Genomic DNA, 26149 nt, shown 5'->3' with positions numbered 1-26149 from the left:
ACGTTTGATATATAAGGCTTGTTACAGGTAGTTTAATTTAAAGCCACAATCATCCAGTTCCATTTAATTGAGCATATAGTAGCCGAACAGGTCATTGAGAACTGGACGCGCACACGGTAATGCAGGAAAATATGCCAAGAAATGACAGGTGAGAAGAATAAATAGGGCGCAGTGCACCAACAGCAGGAGATCAATGAGGAAAGACAATAAATAATACAGGTCGGAGACTGAGTTCATATTAGTGCATAAAAACAATAGGAGAATACGCACATAATAGGTGAGCTACGCACCCCGGAAAACAACTTTAACTTTCTTGACTTGTTGGGCGCGGCGCTTGCAAGGAAGTCGCAATGGATCAAGCCCAGGATTCCCATCGCCGTTGCCATTACCATTACCATTGCCGCTTGTTATAACCTCCTAACATATACCATTAGACTCGCACGATTTTTCTGATATTTTTAGTATTTTTTACGGACTTGATATCTTTTGTTTTTCGATCACGTGATCTCGGCGCTTATTATGCCGAGATGCCGCGCCGAGATGCCGTGCCAAGGGCGCTTAGGAGAAAATCCACGCTTCTGCGCAGCCCGCAGCACGCTTCTCATTTGTCTTAGTTACTTCTTTCTCTCACACGCACAGACCATGTAGATAGTGTGCTTTGTCTATATATACAGCAGGGAAATCGCTTGGAGACACCAAGTCGATTTTACCTTGTCTCATACCATTGAGGAGGAACACCCCCAGCCAGCTAAGTAGCCGGCCCCCAGTAGTCCAGAAGTTAACCCCGCTTATTATGCTCACCACACCTCCCGGGCTAAGCCCCCTTTGCCAGTAGATAGTAGAACGTTGCCTTACGCAACCCGTAGAATAGCCTTAGATACAGTAGATTAGATAAGCAGTGTTGTATTAGTTACGGCCTTAAGCGCCCGCCACTAGCGAGTACCCACATTACAGTGGTGTACAACATTGTAAAATCGACTTTTGTAGGCTTGATCGACAACGAGAAGCGCCCCTGTACTAGCACGAGGGAAAATATCTGAACGGACTCCCCTTTCGACTAGAATAATCAAAAAGTTGTTGGTCCCAGATAGTACCAAATTGCTATAAGGCAGACGGTGTCTAATCGCCCGCATACCACGTGTTTCGCCAGAACACAGCAGATAGCGACCCTAGACAGCTGATTCACCGCTTGCTAAAAACCCGCTCATATCACGATCGCCAGATCTGTTGATTTGTTGTAGGGGTAGTTCAACGCTAGGTGTCTGACGCAAGGGTTTAGCGTTCACACTCTGCAAAAAACCGCTCATAAGTCCTGTCACAGGCACTCTATTCCCCCACGCCGTTCCAAACATTCCATCCACACGCTCTGGCGTCCCCCATCCATACTCCCGTCCCCCCAGTCGATCCTCTCAATGTTCTGTGGCAACCCGCTCCCAACCACCCTCTCGCGGCCCATCACCCCCTCCGCAACACTTGCCCGGAATGGAACCGGAACCGTCCATTACCACTCTCCTCGAGGCTATCAACGCCCTTGCCAACCAAGTCGGGTCCTTGCAGGCCCAAATCAAATCACAGGACAAGCAAATCACTCAGCTCGTTGCCATATGCAAGGAAACCAACGACCTCGTTGGTGACAAAGACCAGGGCAGAGCCCAAACCAAGCCTGGCCCATCGACTGGGCCTGTCACCCCTCCAACCCACTCAGGGGGGGAAGCCCACACTCCAGGTACGGTTAGGCCTGGGCTCAAAGCCCCTTTCCGCCCCTCAAAGGGAACAGGATTTGACTCGGAGGAAGACAAAGAACCAAGGGTCCCCAAAAAGGAGCCTCAAGGAACGCCTAGAAGGCACCTTGGGTCCCTTACCCCCTTCGATGCTGGATCCAGCGTGAAGAGACCCAAGATGGACCTCCCCGACCCATACAAGGGAGATACCAGGGGACGCAAGGCCACTCAGTGGCTTGATTGAATGATGCTCTGGGTTGCCCTACATAGGGACCAATTTGACGAGGAGGAGCAAATGGTTGTATGGATCCTGTACCATATGACTGATAAAGCCGCCGACTGGGCTCTCCCCATCATTGGGGCCATCATCAAGGGCGAAGGCAATCCCCCCACCACCATCCAGGCCTTAACGGCCAAGTTCAAAGAAGCATTTGCCGACCCCAACGCCAAGCGAGCTGCCGCTAGAAAAATTGCGGCTCTCTCCCAAACAACCACCACCTCCGAGTACGTCACGGAGTTCCGCAATCTCATGGCGGAATTGGACTGGAACAAGGAGGCCTATATCGCGCAGTTCACGCGAGGCCTCCACTGGAAGGTCAAGGAACTGCTATCAACCAAGGATAGTATTCCCGATGAACTCGAGGCAATTTTTGCGGCCTCTATTAAGATTGACAACATTTGCCGCGAAAATGAGGAGAACCGCCCCAAAAAGGCTCCTGCCAAATCCCCGGTCACCGCAACCACCTCCATTTCCACCACCACCACTAGGGTTTGCCTATCCGAGGACCCCAACTACGTCACCCCGGAGGAAAGGGACCGCCGCCGCGCATCAGGACTATGTGTCAAATGCAGTCAAAAAGGGCATGGAATCAAGCAGTGCCCCAATGGTTGGAAGGCAACTCCCAAGGAAACGGCCAAGGTGGCCCAGGATGAGTCGGAAAAAGAGTAGGGCCAAGGATTACCGTCAAAACCTTGGTCCCCAAATTAGAATCAACTGTATCTATGTCTGAGTTTGTAAACATTGCTATGGACTCGAATAAAAAACCACTCCTCTTTCTAGACATGATACTGCAAGACTTTCCAACGGAACCCATAAAAACCCTGGTGGATTCAGGAGCCACTTCCAATTTCATATCCCCTTCCCTAGTAGAAAAACTTAAAATACCAAAAACCCAACTCAAAAATCCACAAGTTGTGAGAATGCTAGATGGTACAATATCCCAGACTGGTCGCATATGGCACCAGGTACAACTCGCGGTTTTGGCCAATGGCCACCCACATACCATTCCCTTCCTGGTCTGTCCCATTGGAAACACTCCGGCAATACTTGGCATGACATGGTTAACTCAGGAGTCACCTCTTATTGACTGGTCCCAAGGCACCATCACATTCCCTGACCAAGCCCAAATAGCCTCAGAAGAAGAAGCAGATCCCAACCCATTAGCCGACCTGCCCACGGAATACCATGAGTTTGCTAAAGTCTTTGGCAAAGAGGAATTTAAGGTCCTCCCCCCACACAGGGAGTATGATATTGCCATTGACCTAATTCCCGACGCCAAACTCACTCCTGGACCCATCTACGGCATGACGGACGCAGAATCCAAGGCGCTTAAACTACATATTGAGGAGGAATTAGCAACGGGCAAGATCCGCCCCAGCACTTCCTCCGCAGGCGCCCCTGTAATGTTTGTTAAGAAGGCGGATGGATCCCTGAGGCTCGTAGTAGACTATCGAAAACTCAACGATGTCACCCATAAGAACGTCTACCCTCTTCCCAGGCAAGATGACTTAATGGCCAAGCTTAGGAATGCAAAACTGTTTACCAAACTGGATCTACGATGGGGTTACAACAACGTCAGGATTAGAGAAGGAGATGAATGGAAAACGGCATTCAGAACCAAATACGGGCTATTCGAATACCTGGTAATGCCATTTGGCCTCACCAACGCCCCTGCCGCCTTCCAGCATTTCATGAATGACTTGTTTAGGGACCTCATCGACGTCACCGTGGTGATATACTTGGATGATATTTTGATCTTCTCTGAAAACCCCAAAGAACACCCATCTCATGTCAGGGAAGTCCTGTCCTGGCTATTGAAGAATCAACTATTCTGCAAACTATCCAAGTGCCACTTCCACGTCACCACGGTAGATTACCTTGGTATTGTTATCTCCCCCGCCGGCTTCTCCATGGACCAGAAGAAGATCGAAGCCGTTACTACGTGGCCCACACCTAAGACGGTCAAACAGGTCCAGGCCTTCTTAGGGTTTGTTAATTACCTTCAACGGTTCATCCCCAATTTCAGTACGGTAGCACGCCCCCTCCATAATCTCACAAAGAAGGAATCCCCTTGGTCATGGGGAAATTCAGAGGAAACTGCGTTCAAGGAATTAAAGGCATTGGTCACTCAATCCCCGGTCCTGATCCACTCCAATCCCGAGCTCCCCTACTACCTGGAAACAGACGCTTCGGGAGTAGCGATGGGCGCCATCTTGAGTCAAAGAGGTCCAGATAACCGGCTGCATCCCATTGCCTATATGTCCAAGTCCTTCTCAGGAGCAGAAGCCAATTACAACACCCACGATAAGGAGCTCCTGGCCATCATCAAAGCGCTAGAGGAATGGAGGATATTCTTGGAAGCAACGGACAAACCGGTACAGGTCTTCACGGATCATAGGAATCTGGAGTATTGGATGCAGGCACAAACATTTAACCGGAGGCATGCCCAATGGCGCATATTCCTGAGCAATTTCAACTTTGAGATCCACTATCGCCCAGGAAAGCAATCAGGGAAACCAGACGCCCTGTCCAGACGATTGGACTACGTTGATACATCACCAGAACCAGAGGTAATGCTCCCCGCAGAGGTCTTTGCCAATACATCAGAAGAGGAACTGGAAATTGTCACAGAAATACGCTCCAAGCTAAGGGAAGATCCATCCCTTGAGCCTATCATCCAATTCCTAACTGAAGACGCGGATAACGCTCCCCCCTCCATTCGGAAGGCTTACAGAGACTACGACTGGGAGGAAGACCTACTATGGTATCGAGGGAAACTTGTGGTTCCGGACTCAGAAGCCCTGAAGGAACGATTACTCAGGGAATTCCATGACTCCCCACTAGCGGGTCACCCAGGCCAACAAAGGACCCTGGAGCTCTTGAGCCGCAACTACTGGTGGCCGGGAATGAAGTCATCCGCCAAGAATGGGTGAATGCTGCCCCACTTGTCCGCCAATCGTCGTGCCCACAACCCGGTCATAGCCCTAAAACCCTTAGAAGTTCCCCCCTTTCCATTTCACACTATCTCCTATGACTTCATCACGGGTTTTCCCAAGTCAGAAGGACATGATGCAATCCTGGTAGTCATTGATTCGTTCTCCAAATTAGGCCACTTCATCCCTACCTCGAAAAAGGTTTCAGCAAAGGGCTTGGCTGATCTCTTTGTCTCCCACATCTGGAAACTTCATGGGCTCCCCGTCAAAACTATATCAGATCAAGGGACTACATTCACAGGGAAATTCCTTAGGGCCCTCTACCAACGATTAGGGATTAAACCTTCCTTCTCCTTGGCCTACCACCCTGAATCAGACGGCCAGACGGAACGTGTCAACCAATTTATCAAGTTCTACCTAAGGTCTTATGTAGCAGCAGATCATTCAGATTGGGTTAAGTGGTTACCACTTGCGGAGTATGCCTATAACAACGCCAAGCATTCAGCTACTGGAAAAACCCCGTTCGAATTAATTTATGGTAGAAACCCAATCATGAATTTGTCAAACACCCCTGCAAACATCCCAGAAGCAGACCTTGTGGCAGATACCCTAGCCAGGAATGGAAGGAAGCCGAAGCAGCCCTTAGAATGAGCAAGGAACGGATGACAAGGGATAAAGGAACAGTCCCGGAATATTCAATAGGGGAAAAAGTCTGGTTAGATGGAAAAAACGTAGAACTTAGGACAAATTCCAACAAGTTAGACCCCAAGTGCCTAGGCCCCTTTGAGGTATTAGAGAAGGTATCCAGTCACACGTACCGCCTCAAACTGCCGGAAACCCTAAAAATCCACAACGTATTCTATGTGGGTTTGTTATCCAGGGTACACATATCCCCAAGTCAACCATTTCCAGAAAAACCCCCTCCTGAAACAATAGAAGGGGAAGAAGAGTATGAGGTGGAACAAATTATCGATTCCAAAAGACAACGGGGAAAATGGTTCTACCTAATCAAATGGAAGGGTTATGGCCCGGAAGACAATTCCTGGGAACCAGAAGAACTCCTAGAGCACAGCCAAGAGGAAATCCAACGATTCAACAAGTCACAACTGAAAAAGGCTCGTGACTCCGCCAAGAGCCTTTAAGGGGGGGGCAATGTTATAACCTCCTAACATATACCATTGGACTCGCACGATTTTTCTGATATTTTTAGTATTTTTTATGGACTTGATATCTTTTGTTTTTCGATCACGTGATCTCGGCGCTTATTATGCCGAGATGCCGCGCCGAGATGCCGTGCCAAGGGCGCTTAGGAGAAAATCCACGCTTCTGCGCAGCCCGCAGCACGCTTCTCATTTGTCTTAGTTACTTCTTTCTCTCACGCGCACAGACCATGTAGATAGTGTGCTTTGTCTATATATACAGCAGGGAAATCGCTTGGAGACACCAAGTCGATTTTACCTTGTCTCATACCATTGAGGAGGAACACCCCCAGCCAGCTAAGTAGCCGGCCCCCAGTAGTCCAGAAGTTAACCCCGCTTATTACGCTCACCACACCTCCCGGGCTAAGCCCCCTTTGCCAGTAGATAGTAGAACGTTGCCTTACGCAACCCGTAGAATAGCCTTAGATACAGTAGATTAGATAAGCAGTGTTGTATTAGTTACGGCCTTAAGCGCCCGCCACTAGCAAGTACCCACATTACAGTGGTGTACAACACCGCTGCTACTTGCCACGCTTGATTTGCGCGCTTTGGTTGCCCAGGGTCTGGTGTTTGATGGTTGATTTGGCCCGGTATATTTGGCTGCGCAGTCAGGCTGTATTGCGCGGCGGCAGCTTCTTGTTCATGAAGCTCTGGTGGTGGAGGCATACTGTTCAAGGGATACAAGCGACCACTTGTCTCACCTTGAAGAGCAGGGTCTAAAATATAAAGATAAGTGTTTTACCTGACGCATAAATATTCAGCTTACCAATTGGAATATGGGCTTGAGTACCTCCGTTCCTGCCGGGCTGTCCATATAGATATCCAGGCTGAAAACCTGGTTGGTACCCTATCGGCAATACGTTGTGTGGCATATATGCAGCCCCGCCTAACTGACCATAGTGCGGGAACGCAGGCTGGGAAAATGTTGGTGCTTTTGGAGCCGCAGAGGCTACATTGGTGCCAAACCCCATTGACGCACCGGTGTGCATTGCTGTACCCCATGACTGACCAGACCCGGGGGCATGACTGGGGGCGACTAACAAAGCTGTAGGCACATCCAAAGGGGGCTGACACACTGCATTTCCAGGGGGATGGCATATGTCGGCAGCAAGAAGAGTAGGTGTCGTAACTGGGGCCGCTTCAATGACCCGGCTCTGCGTAGCTAACGTAATAGAGGGAACAGGGGTATCGGCTGGAGCGTTGGACCTGGAAGGCAAGGGGGATGGCAAGGGGGATGGCGATGGCAATGGCAATGGCAATGGCAAAGGGGACAGATACTCCCGTGGTTGAGGTGTGTACCGATCAATAAATTTGTTGAATTTTTCTTCTTGGGGGATTTCGTCTAGGTCCGAGTCAATTCGCTTAGCCAATTGTTTGCATGCTTTTGGGTTCGTGCGTTCCCATTCCTTGTCAACAGCCCAAGCTGGTATCTTCCCTTTCTTGAGCTTAGGTACGTTGTTATTGACCTTATCAAAATCCCGGCGCGTGACCTTTTGATTTCCGCATCGTTTCTTGTTGTCTTTGTATGCGATATCAAGCGCCCCCAAAAATTGGACAAGCTGAGCAAAGGTTAGTGTTTGTAACTCAAACCCTAAATAGTTACTTGTTACTAACCTTTGCGACTCGGTACTTGGGTTCCTGAACAACACGGCGGCTCTGATCGTCCGGGTCTGAATATTTGGACGATTGAAAACCGGGATCGCCGGTAAATTCGAATCCCCGACTTCAAGTCCCGATCCTTTGAGCGCTGCCATGCGACTTTTAGCTTTCTGCCACAAGCGTAAGTATAATTACTCAATGGAAAAAGCTTGGTACTCACCGCATCCTTCCGGGATTGACGTCTGTTCAACATCCTGCGTTTATCCAACCACTCCCGCCCTTCGCCTGCATCTCCCTGGTACTTCTTCCAAACACGAAGCATTGTCGCATAGACCCCATTTTTAACAACAACTCTCCATTTGGCATTGGTCACAGACTCCAAGTACTTGACGTCGGAAGGGTCCCAGCGGCTCTGGTCGCGTATCACATCTATGGCGCTCGTCCCCCATTTTTCCCACTCTTTGTCGAACCCACGATCAAAATGCGGGACGAGAATCCCGTTAACAAACCAGACAGCCTTGCCAGCGTCGTCGAACTTTGCTACAAGCTCGCCGGCATCATTTGCTTGATTTAAGGCGCATAAATCGAGCATGGATTTGAGGGCGTGGCTCTATTGTAACAGTAAGTCCTTATTCTAAAACTAGCTGATAAACTTACAGATATAACCATTTGCCGGTGTTGCTCAAATCCGGCGTCTTTCTCAGCCAACAACTTTGCGCGTTTCTGGCTCCTGGAAGTATTGGCGCAGGAGGATGCATGGGATAACTAGGAACTTCTGATTTTGGCTGAAATAGGACCTATAAAGCTATGTAAGCGGCTGAATCCTGTGTTAGTACTGACAAGTCTTATACCTTTTCGCCTTCGAGGAGAACCCAACACTTCGTCGCCTCCTTCCTTGTCGTCCGAGTTTGAGTCCGCCTCCGAACCACCCTTGCCTCCGCCTTTGTCCTCGCTTTGTCATTTCTCTGCAAACTCTCTGTGTCTTTGGCGGAGTTTGTGCCCACGACCTTGCTAAACACCGGTCTACTCGTTGTAACTAGCATACATGGTAAGCAAAACACAAAATATAATCACATTAGATACTTACTACTCCCCTCCGTCGGAGAATCCGAGTCTTTGACATTGGCATTGCATATACCTTGTAGGTCGTGCCTTGGCGCGGAAGCTACAATCTTTAGGTAAGCAAAGTAGTCGGTACTTGTGTGCGACTCACCAGGCTCCAAGTCTAGGACTCGAACGTTCTTCTTGAACACAAACAAGCTCCTTTGCGTACCATTCTTGCGCCCAGTACCCGGCGTTGGGTAAGCAAAGGATGGGGGGACATCTTGGGACCGGGTAAGCCTTGATTCATGCGCATACATTTGTACTTACGTCTCCCTAACCCCAATGCTGAACTTGATTCTCGGTCAATGCTTGCGCGCCCAGGGTTGCGCAAACGCACTCGCGAAGTCAACGGTGATCTAGAGGCCAACCTTCGGGGGGCGCTAGGTGGTAGCACAGGGTCTTTGGATATAGATGCCCTTTCAGACATTGCAACGTAACAAGTGTACTGAGGAATCCCGAGCACAGGACTTCACCCCCTTTTTGACAAAGGGTGTGCGGCGGGCACGGGACTTGGACGGCACGTGTCCAGCCTTTGCCGAGGCTTGAACTGGACTTTTTTGTCGCGTTTGGTACAGTAATAGACCAGGCTGTCCAGCATTTGTCGATTGTTGGGATACAAATGCTGGTCCATTGGGACAATATCTCTGCAATGCCTGGGCCCGATGTATATATACACTTTGGGCCTTTCGTTTCTTTGGGATAAATTGAATATATTTATTTGATTACATACATAATTGTTTCATCGTTACATTTCAATCCATTACTCTTCAACACCTAAATAGGATGCGCCCACCCTCTCCCAGAAGGGGGACGTGTGCGCGTTGTTTGGTATGCTGGTCAGTGCGTCAGAAGCTGCAAATTTCAGGGTACTCACCCAAACACCTACTACCATCAACCTCGGGATTCCTCAGTACACTTGTTACGTTGCAATGTCTGAAAGGGCATCTATATCCAAAGACCCCGTGCTACCACCTAGCGCCCCCCGAAGGTTGGCCTCTAGATCACCGTCGACTTTGCAAGTGCGTTTGCGCAACCCTGGGCGCGCAAGCATTGACCGAGAATCAAGTTCAGCATTGGGGTTAGGGAGACGTCAGTACAAATGTATGCGCATGAATCAAGGCTTACCCGGTCCCAAGATGTCCCCCCGTCCTTTGCTTACCCAACGCCGGGTACTGGGCGCAAGAATGGTACGCGAAGGAGCTCGTTTGTGTTCAAGAAGAACGTTTGAGTCCTAGACTTGGAGCCTGGTGAGTCGCACACAAGTACCGATTACTTTGCTTACCTAAAGATCATAGCTTCCGCGCCAAGGCACAACCTACGAGGTATATGCGATGCTGATGTTGAAGACTCGGATTCTCCGATGGAGGGGAGTAGTAAGTATCTAATGTGATTATATTTTGTGTTTTGCTTACCATGTATGCTAGTTACAACGAGTAGACCAGTGTTTAACAAGGTTGTGGGCACGAACTCCGCCAAACACACAGAGAGTTTGCAGAGAAATGACGAGAGCAAGGACGAAGGCGGAGGCGAGGGTGGTTTGGAGGCGGACTCAAGCTCGGACGACAAGGAAGGAGGCAATGAAGTGTTGGGTTCTCCTCGAAGGCGAAAAGGTATAAGACTTGTCAGTACTAACACAGGATTCAGCCGCTTACATAGTTTTATAGGTCCTATTGCAGCCAAAATCAGAAGTTCCGAGTTATCCCATGCATCCTCCTGCGCCAATACTTCCAGGATCCAGAAACGCGCAAAGTCGTCGGCTGAGAAAGACGCCGGATGTTATGGATATGACATTTCTTCTTTAATCTGTACTTATTTTATTAATTACACTAGTAATCTCACAGTAAATAAATGAGATAAAGATGCGAACTAAGGTTTTCAAGGTCCCTCTATCCAATAGTGACCTTTACAAAACCTACAAAGCTCAGGAATACCCTTAATATGCAATGCCTTTTGCATATATGCTGTTTTCTCACTCATTTAAATATATATAATTCAGCTGAGTAGATAAACAGTAACAAGTAATATTTCTCTTGTTTGTAGTATTTATTATTCAAGATTCTATCTTGTGGCTACACACAGAAATATTCAGGGTCCCCCCTGTCGCATAGGCAAGTGCTCCGGCGCTTAATCAGCCCTTAAGCGCCGACGCACTAAATGCGCCTTTTCTCCATCACCCGGGCATCCCACACTGCCGAATCGCTTGCGCTTAGGTGCGCATGTTTGTGCGCTCCAGAACGCTGGGTCAAACTCCCAAAACGGACAACATTTGGTAGAGTTATGCCCCATTTACTGTAAGTACCCAATGCAGAGGTATCCTACCTTTGGGACTGTTTACTCCAAGGATGAAACACTTAGCCTTGGGACATCTAAGGACCCACACAGGTAAATACTGCCTTGGGGCAAACATTGCCTTGGGGCAAATATTAGGATCTGTTGTTTGTTTACTATGTACCAAGTATGGCTCCCTCAAGTGTTTCAGTTGCCACATGTACCTCCTGTACCCCCTCTTGGTATCAATCATGTATATACTTGTTTGTGCGCCTTCTCAGGGTATAAAAGGACCCTGTGAAGACGCTTCTAATGCATCCATTTATCCACTCTTATATATTGACATATACACACAAGCCTTTAACAGCTTATCTGCGCATTTACTTTAGTGATTGACTCACTGTAAATAGCATAGGAGGTTATTTGGCGCACTAAGACCATAGGCCAGTCCCAACAGACACAGGGTAACCTATTAGTGTACTTACTGCGACCCTGTGCCCCTTGACTGTCACAGTTGTTGAGTTCAACATTGAGTATAGTGCGACGATACTGTAAGGATTGTTGTGATTGAGTGATAGTGTTTCAATCCACCATACCCCTTATATTGTAGATAGCTTTATCTACAATATCTCATAAATCCTAGATATATTTTAGGTAAACCCCATAAGTCTTAAGTCTTACTTAAGCATATATAAGTCCTATACTTATTAGGCAAATCCTATAAATCCTGTACATTAGTCAGGTAACCCTCTTACTTAAGGTACTATCCTAGAGACCTTAAGTATACATACCCTTGGTCACTTAGGCTTAAGTAACATCTAAGGTACTATACATAACCAACCACCTGCACTTCATAGTTGCTAGACTATTTGTTAGGAGTTGTTATTCCTGATAACCTAGCCTATATTGTGCATATATTCTGTGCATATATTCTGATTCTTAATACTAGTTCTTAGTTATTCCCATATACATTTTGTATATAGTAATTCTTTCTTACTCCTGTACTTACACGACTCTTAACATTGGTGACCACCGCAGGGCCTAGTGTTGGTTATCTTTAATTCTTACCTGTAATCTTTTGTACAAGCTTTCACTTTGTATATACATTCTAATTGGTACTCTACTAACATTCTTTTATGTCTAGAAGATCAAGTAGACCTGCATCCTCTAATAGGACCCCTTGGGACACAAGACTTTCAAGAGAAGGTATGCCTAGACATAGTACCCCTAGAAGCTCTGTGCTTCCTAGAGACAGCATACCTACAGATAGTCCCAACAACCCTTTTGGACCTACTAGGTACTCTATTGAGCAATCCTCTCCTGAGGAGCTAGTGATTCCCCAACCTATCCAACCCTATGAATCACCCATCAAGCCACATGCTTCCATGCCAGCCTTGGAAGACCCTCAAGCAGGACCTAGTAGCTCAAGGATATCCCTCACTCTCATAAGTCATCATCCAGACACTCTCCAAGATTGTCTCCTTTGGAATATGAAGCTATTCAGGAAGCAAACAAGCTAGCTAAGCCAAGTTCTTCTATAAGGAAGCCTTCACCTTTTGGTCATAAGGCTAGCTCAGCTACCTTCCAGAGGATGATACCTGTATTTGGACTTCCTGATATAGAGATGTTGGAACCTTCCTCTAGTAAACTCAGCCCTCTGAGCCTATGAACTCTCATGAGCTTAAGAGATCTAAAGGAAAGACTTCTGAAGCCCACATATCTAAGCATAGGGAAACTCAAGCTGCCTTACTGGATCCTAATGATAGGTCTTTTACTAATGACCCAGCTATCCAGAAGTACCTACCCTATTCTCCTTCCACTACCTTATACCCTTTAAATGAAGAATCTCCAGGAGAATTCAACTATCAGCCTGACTGTACCCAAATGACCTCTTGGTGCAGGAAGAACCCTCAAGCTAATAGTTTTAGGAAAGTCTACAGGCAGCTAGGAAGAGTATTCTATCATGTGGAGATACCTCCAGCCCATGAGAATGCTACCCCTCACCTTCTTGTGAGCAATGGGCTTCTCACTACTTCAAACTACTAGATACTGTAGTAACCTTTAGACCTACATGTCGCATTACTACCAAGTTAGTTCCTGCTCAAGAAATCAACCATTGGCCTGAATATGGTAAGTTACACATAGACCTGAATAAACTAATCAAGAGAACTGTTCAGAGCGTCTATGACATGGGAGCTATTGCCTATTCCAGAATGGCCAGAACATGACTGTCTATTCACCTCTCATTCCTTTGAGGTAGCTGCAGTCACTTATAGGGATCAGATGGAGCGTTTCATTCAGAAGCTATATGAGATCCTTGGTAGACAACTTCAGACTGGACCACCTTCCCCAGTCATCTCTGCAGGACATCTCAGTGAGGTAGAACCTGGACAAGAACACCTTAGGGATAGGACCCTACAACTCAAGCAAGATATGACCCTTTTAGTGCCCAAAAGTTCTAGAGCCTCTTCTGTCACTCCACAGGAGGCGGCTCAAGAAAACTTACTAAGGAGTCTTATCAAACCCACTAGTCAAGTTACTATTGCTAGTCCTTTACTTCCAGATCCTCAAGTTTCTCCTCCAACTGTAACCTGCACACCTCCAGTAGCACTCCTCCAGGACAACCTCCTAGTAGTCTTCATTCATCCAAAGCCTCTCTTACTGTTACTATGCAACCTAGGTATTTAGGACCTGATAATGGAACCACACTTATTCCCTCAGAACCTTTACCATCACCTCCTAGCTCTATTGCTACTTCTTCCTCTAGATCTATACCCTTAGGAAGAATACCAGAAGAGTCACCCATGTAACATTACAAGTCCCACCTACCTTAGAAAGGACTGAGAGACTTAGGAGAGAAGCTACTAGATCTCTAGGACCTAGACCACCTACTCCTAGACCCACTATAGTCCCTTCCACTAGTTCAGAAGAAACCTTACCATCATCACCTAGAGGTAATGCAAGTGTTCCTTGCACAACCTTCAGCTATACCTCCTTTCAATATACAAGCCCTTGAAGACTACATCAACAATCTTTCAGATGGAAGTATAGATGGCTTAAGTTCTTCTGAATCATCAACTGGAAGAGACCAAGTAGCCCCAGAACTAATAGCCCCAGCTACTCCTGCTGATTCTATTACTTCTGTCTCAAGTGCTGCTACTCATACCATGCAAATCCCAGTAGCACAGTCTACTCCCAGGATTAGGAGCCAAGTAGAAGAGGATAATGTTAGGAATATACCTTATAATCCACCTTTAAGCAACGCTGCTAGAAGAGTTAGCCTTGCAGGCCCAAGTATTCCTCTTAGAGATCCACCTCCACATGCTGACTTTATTAATCGCAGATCTTCCTTGGGAGCAAATCGGCAATCCTCAGGAAGACCAGCTATACCAGCTGAATCCTTTACCAGAGTATCTACAATCCCAGAAGAGCGCTCCTCTAGACTAGCTGAAAGTGCCCACAGGAGACCTACCTCCTCTCCTGAATCAAGAAGAACTCCTCTAAGTATCCATACCAATTTACCTTACTTACAGGAGCAGCCAGCACCAGTTACTAGAGAAGAAGCTAATATGAGTAGGAGAGGAAACTTCTTAGCCCCTCTACTAGCACCTGTCCCACAACTTCAAGTACCTCCAGCACCACCCATTGATAGGACTAGGTTACCTCCTCATATTGTAGGACGTATGGTCTCCTCTAGAAGGTTTAGTGAGCTGTTTAATGATCCACCTCCTAGGGATCAACTTAGAGATAGACTAGCTCCCTTAGCTGAAGGAGGAGGAGGAAATGACCCACCATATGATAGCGATGAGGGAGATTTTGATAACTCTGGTAAAGAAGGAACAACCCACCTAGAAGGAATGGAGGAGGACCTCCCAACGACCCAGAAGATCCAGGAAATGAACCATATGCTCAAGCAAATGCAGCTAGAGCTAGACCTTTCAATCCAGCTCCTGTACATTTTGATACTAAGCTGAAACCTGACATAATCCCAGAGTGGGATGGAGACACTAAGAAGCTGTTGCGCTGGATGACTCCATCAACAACATAGCTGAGTATAGTAGCTACACTAGAATTCAGCTTGGACAGCAGATTCCTCTCAGGTTCACAGGAAGAGCTCTTAGATGGTTCAATGCATTAGATAAGGACTATAGGCGAATTATAACTGAAGATTGGCCAGCACTTAGGCAAGCTATCACTATCCACTTCATGAATAGGACCTTCCTGAACAGAAGCAAGAATGAAGCCATGCGCATCAGGTTCAGGGATAAAGATCATTCAGAAGAGACCCAGAAGACTATGTCATCAGGAAGATGGAAGCTCTCACTATTGTCAGTGACTGGACTGACTCTGAATTAATCTTTGAAATCATGAATGGTGCTCCTAAGTCCTGGACCACGCATATAGACACCTCAAGAATAGTCACTTGGGAAGACTTCCTTGACAAGATTGCATGGCATGAGGAGGACCTTTTGGGAAAAGATTCTTCTCATAACTCTGACATACAGCGTCAACTACACCAGATGCAATCTACTCTCAAGAGACTAGAAGGAAACAGGCACTCTAGGCCAAGTGCGCGCTCACACTTAGCAGGATCTAAACCAGTAGGATGGCATCAAAATAATCCTCCACCAAAATACCCTAAGGATGACTCTACAGTATCTAAAGGTAAAACTCCTAAAGACAAGAAAGCTAGACCTTGTAGACACTGTGGAAGTATGATGCACTGGGATAGAGACTGTAAGCATGCCAAGAAGAACTCCAGATTTGTGCAATCACATATGGCACAAGCAGATGATGATGAATGGGAAGCCCAGGAAGCTTATGAAGATCTCTGTGATGAAGCCTACCTTGATGAAACAGAATATGACACTGAAGGAGAAGAGTCTGTTTCTGAGGAAGAGCAGGATTTTCATAAGCCCCTTCAGTCATTAGCTGTCTCTACCTCCAGCGCTAAGCCCAGCTCTGGATCCCAGGAGGAACAGCATGGTCTGGAGGGGACCACTGTCAGCCAGGGTACTAACTCTGCTGACCAGGGCAGTAAGGAATCTGATTCATCTGTATTTTCTGGATATGTACAACCCAAGCTCCCCACTAGGAAGAGCCTTAATAAGAAACTGAAAATGGCTAGTAGTCATACAGCTACTGCCAAGAATGGAGAAGAAATCACTCTCAAGCAATTAATGTCAAGACCACCAGGAACTGCTTTCTTTGGATCCAAAGCCACCATCATCAAAGGTTGGCTTCAGACAAATAATGGACCTAAGAAGCGCATCACCTTTGACTCAGGATCAGAGATCACTCTCATTAATGAGTCAATACTTAAAACTCTAGATCCATCACCTAGAGTGCGCATTGGACAAAAACTCAAGTTAATTCAAGTTACTGGGAATAGTAGCTTATCACAGTATATTTCCCTTCCATCATCTTTGATACTGAACAAGGATTAGTTAAAATGATTGTAGAAGCCTACATAGTTCCTCACATGAACACACCTTTTATCTTAGGAACAGACTTTGCATCTCAGTATCAACTGTCATTAGTTAGGAATGGAGATGGAACAAGGATAGTTTTTGGGGATACAGGACGTTCTATTCCTGTGGAAGAATCAGATTCCAGCCCAAGAATTGACCAACAAGGTAATACCTTTATGGTTGAAGTTGCGCAAGGATTCATCAAGAATTCTGAGAAAATCAAGATCTCTAAGAAAGCCTACAAGAAGCGACTTCAACATAGGAAATTACCTCCCAATACTGTCAAAGTAAAAGTCTATGAGACAGTTACTATCCCAGCGCATACCATCAAGCTCATCAAAGTCAAGACAATATGGAAGGAAGGTCAAGCCTCTGGTTTTATGGACAGATCTTTCAATTCCCATCGACAAGAAGAACATCTGTTTGCAATAACAGACTGCCTGATAGATAGGAACAATCCTAAGATTCAGGTTTCTAACCTATCAGAACATCCTTTAAGATTGCAAGGAGGAGAAATTCTTGGATATATGCATGATCCCAATGAATACCTTGCAAAGGAAAAGGACATTACTAAGGAAGAAAAAGACAGCATTATCAAGTATGCTACCTTAGTACAAGCCATGGTGCAGAGGAAAGCTGAAGAAAAGCCTACTGCAAGAAGAGGAATTAATGAAGTCGCCTGAAGGAGGACCCAAGACTGCTGAAGTACCTGACCCAGAACCTGTCCCTTCAGATAGATTCCTTCAAGAAGTTAATTTCTCAGAACATCTCACCCTAATCAAAGGGCTAAACTAGAAAAAGTCTTGCGCAAGCATGAGTTAGCCTTTGGATTAGATGGTAGACTTGGTACTCATAACACTCAACTGGAAATTAGACTAAGGCCAGGAACTAAAGAAATATCTCTAACCCCTTACCATGCTTCTCCAGCTAAAAGAGAAGTCATTGACAAGCAGATTGAGGAATGGCTTAAACTTGGAGTCATTGAGCCATCCAAGAGTGCTTGGGGATTTCCTGTTATAGTAGTCTATCGCAACAGTAAAGCCAGACTATGTGTGGATTACAGACGTCTCAATGAAGTAGCTGTACCAGATGAGTATCCCTTACCAAAGCTGTTATGGAATGACTAATTTAGACATATGCGCCCCTAATTGCCAATAGTGAATAGTGCGAACTGTAGTAATCTTACTTGCTCTATCCAAATATGGGCATAGGCATTACTATATTTGGAAACTGACGGTGCTACAAGACCTTTTATACTTTATTTCCTCATTGCGCTTGCATATATACACATCTAATCATGCGGAATGATTATAATATTATTTCTATGATTTATAGCATTTTTTGTATCATACATTTATATGTAGGAACGGTACTTACAGACCATAGAACAAGTGCAAGTAAGCATGCAAGCGCCGGCGCTTAGTAATTGCAAATAAGCGCCAAAGGTCGGCGGGGCGCGCCGACGCCGATATCTCGGCGGGAAATAGGCATATTACTATGCGGACAAATACCAATAGGTCGGAGGCTCCAGCATCTCAGTTCCCAAAAAGGAATCGTCTGATTCTGAGCCAAATTGATGGAGATACTAACCATTTAAGTTTCTAGCTTTTTCTATGAGATCCTACCTTGCCTCAAGGTTATTTTTAGCATTCACACTAATGTAATTTAGTCATGTATGCTCTAGAGCATTCTGTAAATAACCTTGAGTCTATCCCACTAGGACTTATTGGGACTAATTGGTCTTTATGTATCAAATAGCTCAGACTGTACCTCTCATGTAACTTCCTCTTTTGTACATCATGTATATAGTTATTTGTTCTCCCTCTGGGGTATATAAACCCCCTGAGGGAGACCCTTTGAATACAACCTTCTTTTCATCCCATTCTTACCCCTTGTGTGAACTTGAAGATCTATTAGATCTTCTTAGCTTAGTTTAGAGTGTCTTATTTCGCTTTCTTAGCCTCTTAAGCTCACTGAACTTAACCTGTAAGGTATCTCGGCGCATATAGCCTCTAGCAAGGTCCCAACAGATACTGGGTAGCTAGGAAAGGCTCTAGGGCGACCCTGAACCTCTTGAGTAAGTCAGTTGGGAGAGTTTAAGGCCTTGAGAGCGGCATATACACCTTAACTGAGTGCGATCTCAGTCAAATAAATTACTAACAAATCCAGATAAATTGTAGTAGGTAACTAAGACTCGATACTAACTTTCATACTATAGGTATAAGCAGAACCAACCACCTGCATCTGCAGTAATCGCTTGATTACTTGTTAAGTGTAGGGATCACCCTGATTACTAACCTAATTTACCCTTATATAGCTAGTCTATTGCCTTTTTTATCCATAGATAACTGATCTATTAATCACTTTATATTTTGTACTTAATTACATAGTCCCTAAACCCTACTCTACATTGGTGACCACCGCAGGGCATCGCGTTGGTTACATCTTTAATTCTTACCTGTAGTCTCTTATTACTTGTACTTAGTCTTACTACTATAGTTGTACTAACACTGCATGTGGAAACCTCCAGAACACTCGCACAGATCGTCTAGATCTGAATTAGGGCTTCGGACAGCAAGGGAACATCGCTCTACAACGTCCAAACAGGTGCCGTCAACAAGCACTGCCTTGGATACCCTTCAGCCCACTGCTCGACACCCTCTTACCTCTCCTAATCACTCCATCGACCTCAGCAACAGTACTAATGCTGCCAGGTTGCCCGACTCAACAACTTTGTCGCCGAGAACCCATCAAGACGCTTGCAAATGTGGTCTGATGACCAAGTACTCCAAAGCTACCCCTTCCACTTCCTCATCAGCTCAGCCCCGGTCGACAACGCCCCCTAGACCAAAGCACCAATCGCGCTACTCATCAGACATGAATGACGATTGTATACACTTAGATGCTGCTCTTAGGATGTACTTAGATACGAATAATAATCATGCGAACAACACTGAGACTACGTCTAACTCAAGCCGACGCTCCCAACAGAGCTCTCAATGCCGGAGCATTAGTAACAAACGCTCCCAGCACGAGAACAACAGCCTCACGGTCTCGGATACGCACAACGTAGTAGTGGTTAACAAGGATATATTTCGTCGAGCACAGGATGGTAGCATACATACATCTAAGGAACGGTACAGAGAGCGCGACGCACCTTTCGACCCAAACCATCGTCGCAAGGAAGCTATCTCATCGACTCCATCGACTCATGAGGCCCGCACGGCTACGGCGCAGCATGAATGCGTTGAAAGCTATATGGACAACCATCACAAACGTTCATATCAACAATTAAGCTCTAAACAATCATTGCCGAACAATATTTACTCACCGTCAACTGAGAGAACGTCGCCGTGCATCCCACGCGACCCATCGTATACTGCAAGTGACCCATCGTACGCCCTAAGCGATCCGCCGTACAGCTTGATCAACTACAACAGTGAGGACCCAGTCGACCCTTTGAATCATAGCATCAGCTATGATACATCGCTGGATAACCACTTGGTCAACAACATGGATAACGGCTACAAAGCCTCAGGCAGTCAACTAAGCTTCGAGCCTGATACAGAGTCTAAGTACTTACCTGCAACGGTAAGACAGCTAGATGAGGGGCATGCTAAGCTTAAGACTCGTCGAAGCCAGGCAACGGTTAGCTCTCAACGCTCGCCAAACCAGGCTATATCATACGACTGCCATAACAAATCAGTTGCAGAGAGTCCAGATTTAAGCAAGTACTTGCCAACAATTGCAGTGCAGCTAGACGAATGGCTGGTACAGCCTAGAACATGGCAGCACGAGGAGACTACTAGCTCCCAACACTCGCCAGAACAGGTTGCACTGCACAATAGCCGTAGTTCATCGGCAACTAGCAGTCCAGAACTAAGGAAGTACTTACCGTATTTGCCTGATACCCCCGCGTACGCGATTACAGATAAGGAAATAGCAGACTACTCGTTTCAGCCTGCTAGTGCCGGACTTATCTCTGAGACCCGATTGGACCCGGAAATTAGCCGAGCCAGAAGAACACTTCGGCGGTTGGCACGCAACTTATATAATCTACTCATGCCGACTCAGCAAGACAGTTACACTCCGAACCAATCATGTGAAACATGGGCTGCGCATTTATTTGAGTTACTAGATATAGTTACTACATTCAGACCGACTTGCGTCATCACTAACAAGTTAATTCCTGCCCAAGACATACACTACTGGCCCGAATATGGTGAACTTCATATTGCCTATAATAGTCTAGTTGCTAAGACCATTCGGAAATCAAATGAATTGGACTTACTGCTTCTAACACCAGAATGGCCGGCATCCAAATGCTTGTTCGACGCATGCGCGTTCGAAGTAGCTGCTGTTAGCTTTAGGGATCAAATGGAACGATCGATCCAAAGGTTGCACAACATACTTACTAAGTCTATAACAGTTCAAGACTTGCCTCATAAGTCATCGACTAATCATTTACCCGCAACAAATCATCCACAAGGTGATCCACGTAAGCATAGCTCACAAATGAATATGAACTCCCTACTGGATTTGTTACCTAACGAGGCTAAGAACCAACATGAGTTATCACATGATAAGTTGCCAACTCAAACAACACTAATCGAATCGCCTACCATGTCATCTACATGCAATGATGATTACAGAGTGACCAAAGTGTTTCAGTCATCAGCTAAGCTTCGACTGCCCCATTCAGAACCAATGGAACATCTAAATCGGCATACAAGTCCTAGAGCAAGCATTGAGTACATGTATGCGTCAGCAGGAAGTACCATTAGCAACCTTGAAACGGTTAAGGGTACTCAGCCTAATCATATGACAATGAGCTCAAGCTCCTACTCATCACTCAACGATTCTCAGCCGTCCACCCCTCTCGACTTGGAAGTAGTATCCGTATCGACACCTACGTTTACTCTAGAGTGTGACAATAGCCCAGCATTGCCCGTCTGGAAGTCTGTTGACAAATCAATACCCATTGTTGATGAGATACCAGTAGAAGCCGTAAAGGGTATTGCATCTAATGAACAGCTAAGCGATCTATTGGTCAACAAGATAGCTCAGCCTTTAGTTACAATCAAAAAACGCAATGGTATTACATCAAGAAAGGAGAGCTTAGCCAAACCTGTTAAGCAATCAGACAATGAGTCAATGCAGATGATGCGCGACCAGTTCAGAAGTACTACACCACTGCTAGATGAAGCATTGTGTGATCTGGTACACATAAACAGCCGTCACTCTGTTGGTAACCTTAGTCAATTGCATGCATTGGTTACAACTAGTACTGCAAATGGAATCACTAAGCATACAGGAACGCCGTCTAACCTTACTAGTCATGGTCCTACTAGCACAGATACTCACATATCTAATACACATGATAAGCGGACTATAATTAATGAGTTAAACTATAAGGAAGCAACTCCTAAGCCAATTAGCGGATTGTTGACTTCGCAAGCTAGTCATTCACCGGACGAATTCCATGTGGCGACTATTCCGTCTTCATCTATGATAACCAAACAAGCAATCGACGCTTCGCATAATGATGTGCTACACACCTCAAGCAGTATTAGGCGAACAAAGGAAGAATATTTAGCTAGTCGCTTACCTAGACAGTCGCAATCTAAGCCATGCTTAAACCAAGACCTATTGACTAACGCTGAAACAGTTTCAACTCTCATCTCTATTCATAGAGAATCACAGCTGAAGCCGAATCCTATGATTAGCCTAGACCCCTTGTCTAATTCGTGCGAGGATACCAATATAGGTTACTTAAGTAAAGTGTCAGCTAGCGTCGAACCCAAGGCATTAGACAAAGGTCTATTGGCTCATGAATTGCCGGATAAGGAACAATCCCTGATCACTACTCAGCAACGCTTACTTGAATTTGCGCCCAAATCTTTGGTCACAAACTTCCTGCTCAACGCCTCAGAGAACTCAGCCAATGCATTAGTCAAGATACATGCATTGAACATAAGAAGCAAACCCGCTCAACTTTCTCCAAAGGCAACGCAATTGATTCAAGGGTCCCTGGACCAATTGTACTCAACAGTCGACGCTATGCTGCCACAGATCAGTAGTAATACTATTGGCACTCACCTGAATACAGCAGAACAGCTTATCTTGAGTCGGCTCTACCCTCGCTATCGATTAGTCAAACAGATTGCACGGTAACAAGCAATAGTAACAACTTGGTCAAGATTCCTTCAAGTCCTAAACCACTAATAGACTCGAAGCCTTTGATTAGTCAAGATACTTTGTCAGTCTCTTACGGAAACCTAAGTGTCGAATATCTAGATAGCTTAGAGCAATCTTCGGAAGCTTATAAGCCACATTCAAATGCAATTGCGCCGCAAGGTTTGGCCGAACAATCAGTACTTAGTACCTTAGAAGGATCAAGTATTGGTATTACTTCGGACCTATATACAAATACTAAGGAAGAAGCTACTTCTAAGACTAACGCGCCGTACACACCACTTAGTCAGCAAGAGCATGGTGAGACGGCAACAAGTATTTGCAGCAAAACATCGGGAAATTGTCCAGATTTTCAACCACTGGAAGTCGATTTATCGCCAGATATGCAGGACTGGCTAGTTGAAACTATCCGTGAAATTCAGCAAATAATGGATATATACGCCGATTCTACCGACTCGCATATATCTACTGTCGATTCAGCTGCTATTAAGATTGAACGTGATTTAGCTTTAGACTCGACTAGACCGCCCGGTCCGGAACATCCAGTATCGACGATATTGCCTGACGAATCAAGCAAGTCGGCCCAGCAAATACCTAAGCTTAGCGCTTCAATGAAGAGTTCGGAATCTTCGTCTCTGTGTAACAACAGTCACACGACTAGACTTGTCAATGATCTATTACTACCAGCGCAATCATCCGTAAGGATCTTTGAGTCTGAAGCAAGCAAACAATCTTTATTGGTGGATAAAATTGACATGGGCAAGAACGACACTATTCAGAGCGCGCTACAAGCGACACCGTCACGTGATCCTTACTCAGCATTGTCTGAAACAATTGTGGCTCTGAATCGACTGAAACAAGTGCAGCCGACTATGCTACCACTAACACTAGTATATTCAAGGACGTTTCAATCAATAGTGGAGAAGGAAGCGTGACTATTAGTTCAATTGATTCATCGGCATCATCTGTAAGTACAATCAATATCGAACCATCGACGCAAGTCTGACGAGCCTCCGGAGAGCTGCATTATCAAATAAAACATAAGACACTTACGCCAAGCTTCGATACCCAGTGTATCAGCTCTGAGTTACGAAATGAACACATCGGTTTGCACTCCGAGCAGCTAAGGAATTGATCAGCGAGCAGACGCTAGTACATATCAGTGAGAACCAAACAGTGCTCATACGAGCTTACCTATTATACTTGCAAACAGAAGGTCTAACTCGTTCATGAATACGACTCATCGGGTACATCGGTAGTATTAGTCCCGAGCATTAGCGTTGCTGCGAACGCCGCATTTGAATCTCTAGCGCCGTCGGAAATTAGAAATCTAAGTCCCGACTACCAGCCTATGGCCCTATGCATAAGCGCCGAGTCAAGCGCCGAGTCAAGCGCCGTTGACACTGAGCTCCGAATCGTATTACCTGAGAAATCAGCTAATGACGAACCAGTTATTAGTCAAGCAGAGTTAGTTTCAGATCTTGGAATTAATTGTCTAGTACCAGAAGAGCCGACTACACCAAGCAGAGGTGATAATATCGATCAAATAAGTATTCATTCATCAATATCTACTGACGAAGGACTCCGGTCGCCGGTAATTAATACAAGGAGTCCAAACGGCTTAACAATATCGGATGTAAGAGTCGAAACTCCTATGTCGCAAGATCCCGAACTACCTTCGACACTTATATCAGGGATGTCAAGCTCGATAACGCATTCGTTCACCAAGCCGACCGATCATGAATACTTGCTACCGCCTGATAAGCTTACGCCATATGGTTTGGTTACAAGTGAAGTATCCAATCCAGGAGACAGGAGTAACAACGACACGTTAGCTTCGACACCAATGAGAGAGCATCTATACCAATACGAACTTTTAGAAGATCAGTTGGATATATTGACAACCCTCTCGTACAAGTACAATCAGGAAGCGGAACGTAAACACTCGACTTACAAGCCGGAAGCTATCGAGCCCGACGAACCAGATATTAATCTTTGTATTAGCTCACTAAATACACAAGCATCTGGCACAGCGGAGGAACAGGCACTGCAGCATATAACCGGTCCGTCGTACCAAGACAACTTTACCTTTACAGTTAGGAGCGCCGCAGCACGAACATCACGGCTGTCTCGATCGCCTGTAAGGTCCAGCTCAAGACGAAGTACTAACCAAGCATTCGGCACTGCGAAGAATTTAAGGTCGAATAGAGTCAGTAGTTCAACCGCGTCTAAGGCACGACGAAATAGGAATACATTACCTACTCACGTAAGGAGCCGATTAGCCAGCTCGCGCAGATTCAGCGAATCGTCTCAGGATGAAACGTCGCAAGCTTCCGTTAGCAGTCAATATAGTCATAAATGCAACCAAGGAGACTCGCCTTGTGCCCATGAATCAAATCAGAGCTCCAACGAAGACCAACATCCTCAACAAAGGACAAGGAACGATCCTCCGGATCCACCTGACGAATCAGGAGTATAGTGACGTACCTATAAGGAATCCTATACGCGCACGATCTTTCAGACCTAAGCCCGTGCACTTTGATCCTAAACTTGAGCCGGATAACATTCCAGAATGGAATGGCGATACCAGCGAATTACCCAGATGGATCATATCCATCAATAATTTAGCTGAATACGGTATCTATGCACGCATACAGTTAGGACGACAAGTGCCATCGAGACTCACGGGTCGAGCGCTAAGATGGTTTAATGCACTAGATAAGACTTATCGACAAATCATCACCGCCAATTGGCCAAGTTTAAGACGCGCAATAACAATACACTTCATGAATCGATCGCTGATAGACAGAAATAAGGCCGAAGCTCTTCAAGCCGGATTCAGAGACAGAGATAACCCGTATGAAACACCGGTAGACTACATTGTTTGGAAGGCCGAAACGCTTACTCTATTTAGCGATTGGACCGAATCTGAACTAATTACGGAGATCATGAACAGCGCTCCTGAACATTGGTCATTGTATATAGATACATCTGTAGGAACTACATGGGACGACTTCTTGGACAAAGTTGCATGGCATGAAGACCGCTTGCTGAGACATGATAATAATATATCTCAGGACATACAGAAGCAGCTCGACGAAATGAAAGAAATTCTGAAAAATATCGAAATTCAACCGGATTCCAACGTCAAGACGAATCGCTCCAGTCAAGGGGATTACAAAGAGTTAAGCGACAACAAGAATACGAGTGACAACGAGTCTGAAATCAACGAAAAAGCCTCTACTCAAGACTCCTACCAAACCCTTCGATCTTCACAGCGTTAGTGCGCCCATGCACTCCCGAGCCAATACCAGCTAGAAAGTCAATCGAAGAAGACGTTAGTAGTCGACAGAGTTTGGACTGGAAGTCCAGCCAGGAG

The 26149-nt window shown here is 45.9% G+C and overlaps 9 protein-coding genes across 9 annotated transcripts; 8 read left to right on the top strand and 1 right to left on the bottom strand.

The window, feature by feature from the left end:
* Positions 1-1482: 1482 nt before the first annotated feature.
* RhiXN_10663 (Retrotransposon-derived protein PEG10) lies at positions 1483-2670 on the top strand (the record flags this gene model as incomplete). The annotated part of the gene is made up of 2 exons (XM_043330479.1): positions 1483-1952; positions 1992-2670. 2 exons carry the CDS (start codon positions 1483-1485, stop codon positions 2668-2670), a joined length of 1149 nt encoding a protein of 382 aa, XP_043184576.1.
* A 53-nt stretch (positions 2671-2723) lies between these two features.
* Positions 2724-6076, top strand: RhiXN_10662 (Retrotransposable element Tf2 protein; the record flags this gene model as incomplete). The annotated part of the gene is made up of 4 exons (XM_043330478.1): positions 2724-4930; positions 4984-5000; positions 5062-5455; positions 5539-6076. The coding sequence occupies 4 exons, from the start codon at positions 2724-2726 to the stop codon at positions 6074-6076; spliced, it is 3156 nt and encodes a 1051-aa protein (XP_043184575.1).
* A 420-nt stretch (positions 6077-6496) lies between these two features.
* Positions 6497-9263, bottom strand: RhiXN_10661 (uncharacterized protein; the record flags this gene model as incomplete). Its single annotated transcript, XM_043330477.1, has 11 exons — positions 6497-6554; positions 6630-6849; positions 6900-6980; positions 7029-7692; positions 7744-7902; positions 7953-8340; positions 8390-8529; positions 8584-8768; positions 8820-8897; positions 8946-9056; positions 9104-9263. The coding sequence occupies 11 exons, from the start codon at positions 9261-9263 to the stop codon at positions 6497-6499; spliced, it is 2244 nt and encodes a 747-aa protein (XP_043184574.1).
* A 502-nt stretch (positions 9264-9765) lies between these two features.
* RhiXN_10660 (uncharacterized protein) lies at positions 9766-12624 on the top strand (the record flags this gene model as incomplete). The annotated part of the gene is made up of 7 exons (XM_043330476.1): positions 9766-9855; positions 9903-10023; positions 10072-10083; positions 10132-10209; positions 10261-10446; positions 10501-10588; positions 12249-12624. The coding sequence occupies 7 exons, from the start codon at positions 9766-9768 to the stop codon at positions 12622-12624; spliced, it is 951 nt and encodes a 316-aa protein (XP_043184573.1).
* A 664-nt stretch (positions 12625-13288) lies between these two features.
* Positions 13289-13792, top strand: RhiXN_10659 (Retrovirus-related Pol polyprotein from transposon; the record flags this gene model as incomplete). Its single annotated transcript, XM_043330475.1, has 1 exon — positions 13289-13792. One exon carries the CDS (start codon positions 13289-13291, stop codon positions 13790-13792), a length of 504 nt encoding a protein of 167 aa, XP_043184572.1.
* A 269-nt stretch (positions 13793-14061) lies between these two features.
* On the top strand, positions 14062-15078 carry RhiXN_10658 (uncharacterized protein; the record flags this gene model as incomplete). The annotated part of the gene is made up of 1 exon (XM_043330474.1): positions 14062-15078. One exon carries the CDS (start codon positions 14062-14064, stop codon positions 15076-15078), a length of 1017 nt encoding a protein of 338 aa, XP_043184571.1.
* Positions 15079-15414: 336 nt separating this feature from the next.
* On the top strand, positions 15415-17702 carry RhiXN_10657 (uncharacterized protein; the record flags this gene model as incomplete). Its single annotated transcript, XM_043330473.1, has 4 exons — positions 15415-16449; positions 16500-17173; positions 17223-17325; positions 17388-17702. The coding sequence occupies 4 exons, from the start codon at positions 15415-15417 to the stop codon at positions 17700-17702; spliced, it is 2127 nt and encodes a 708-aa protein (XP_043184570.1).
* Positions 17703-19089: 1387 nt separating this feature from the next.
* RhiXN_10656 (uncharacterized protein) lies at positions 19090-23705 on the top strand (the record flags this gene model as incomplete). Its single annotated transcript, XM_043330472.1, has 2 exons — positions 19090-22616; positions 22685-23705. 2 exons carry the CDS (start codon positions 19090-19092, stop codon positions 23703-23705), a joined length of 4548 nt encoding a protein of 1515 aa, XP_043184569.1.
* Positions 23706-24121: 416 nt separating this feature from the next.
* Positions 24122-26054, top strand: RhiXN_10655 (Retrovirus-related Pol polyprotein from transposon; the record flags this gene model as incomplete). Its single annotated transcript, XM_043330471.1, has 2 exons — positions 24122-24979; positions 25053-26054. 2 exons carry the CDS (start codon positions 24122-24124, stop codon positions 26052-26054), a joined length of 1860 nt encoding a protein of 619 aa, XP_043184568.1.
* Between the last annotated feature and the right edge of the window lie 95 nt (positions 26055-26149).

Source organism: Rhizoctonia solani, chromosome 11 (assembly GCF_016906535.1).
Source record: "Rhizoctonia solani chromosome 11, complete sequence".
Classification (NCBI taxonomy): domain Eukaryota; kingdom Fungi; phylum Basidiomycota; class Agaricomycetes; order Cantharellales; family Ceratobasidiaceae; genus Rhizoctonia; species Rhizoctonia solani.
This window is presented reverse-complemented; position numbering and strand designations above follow the sequence as displayed.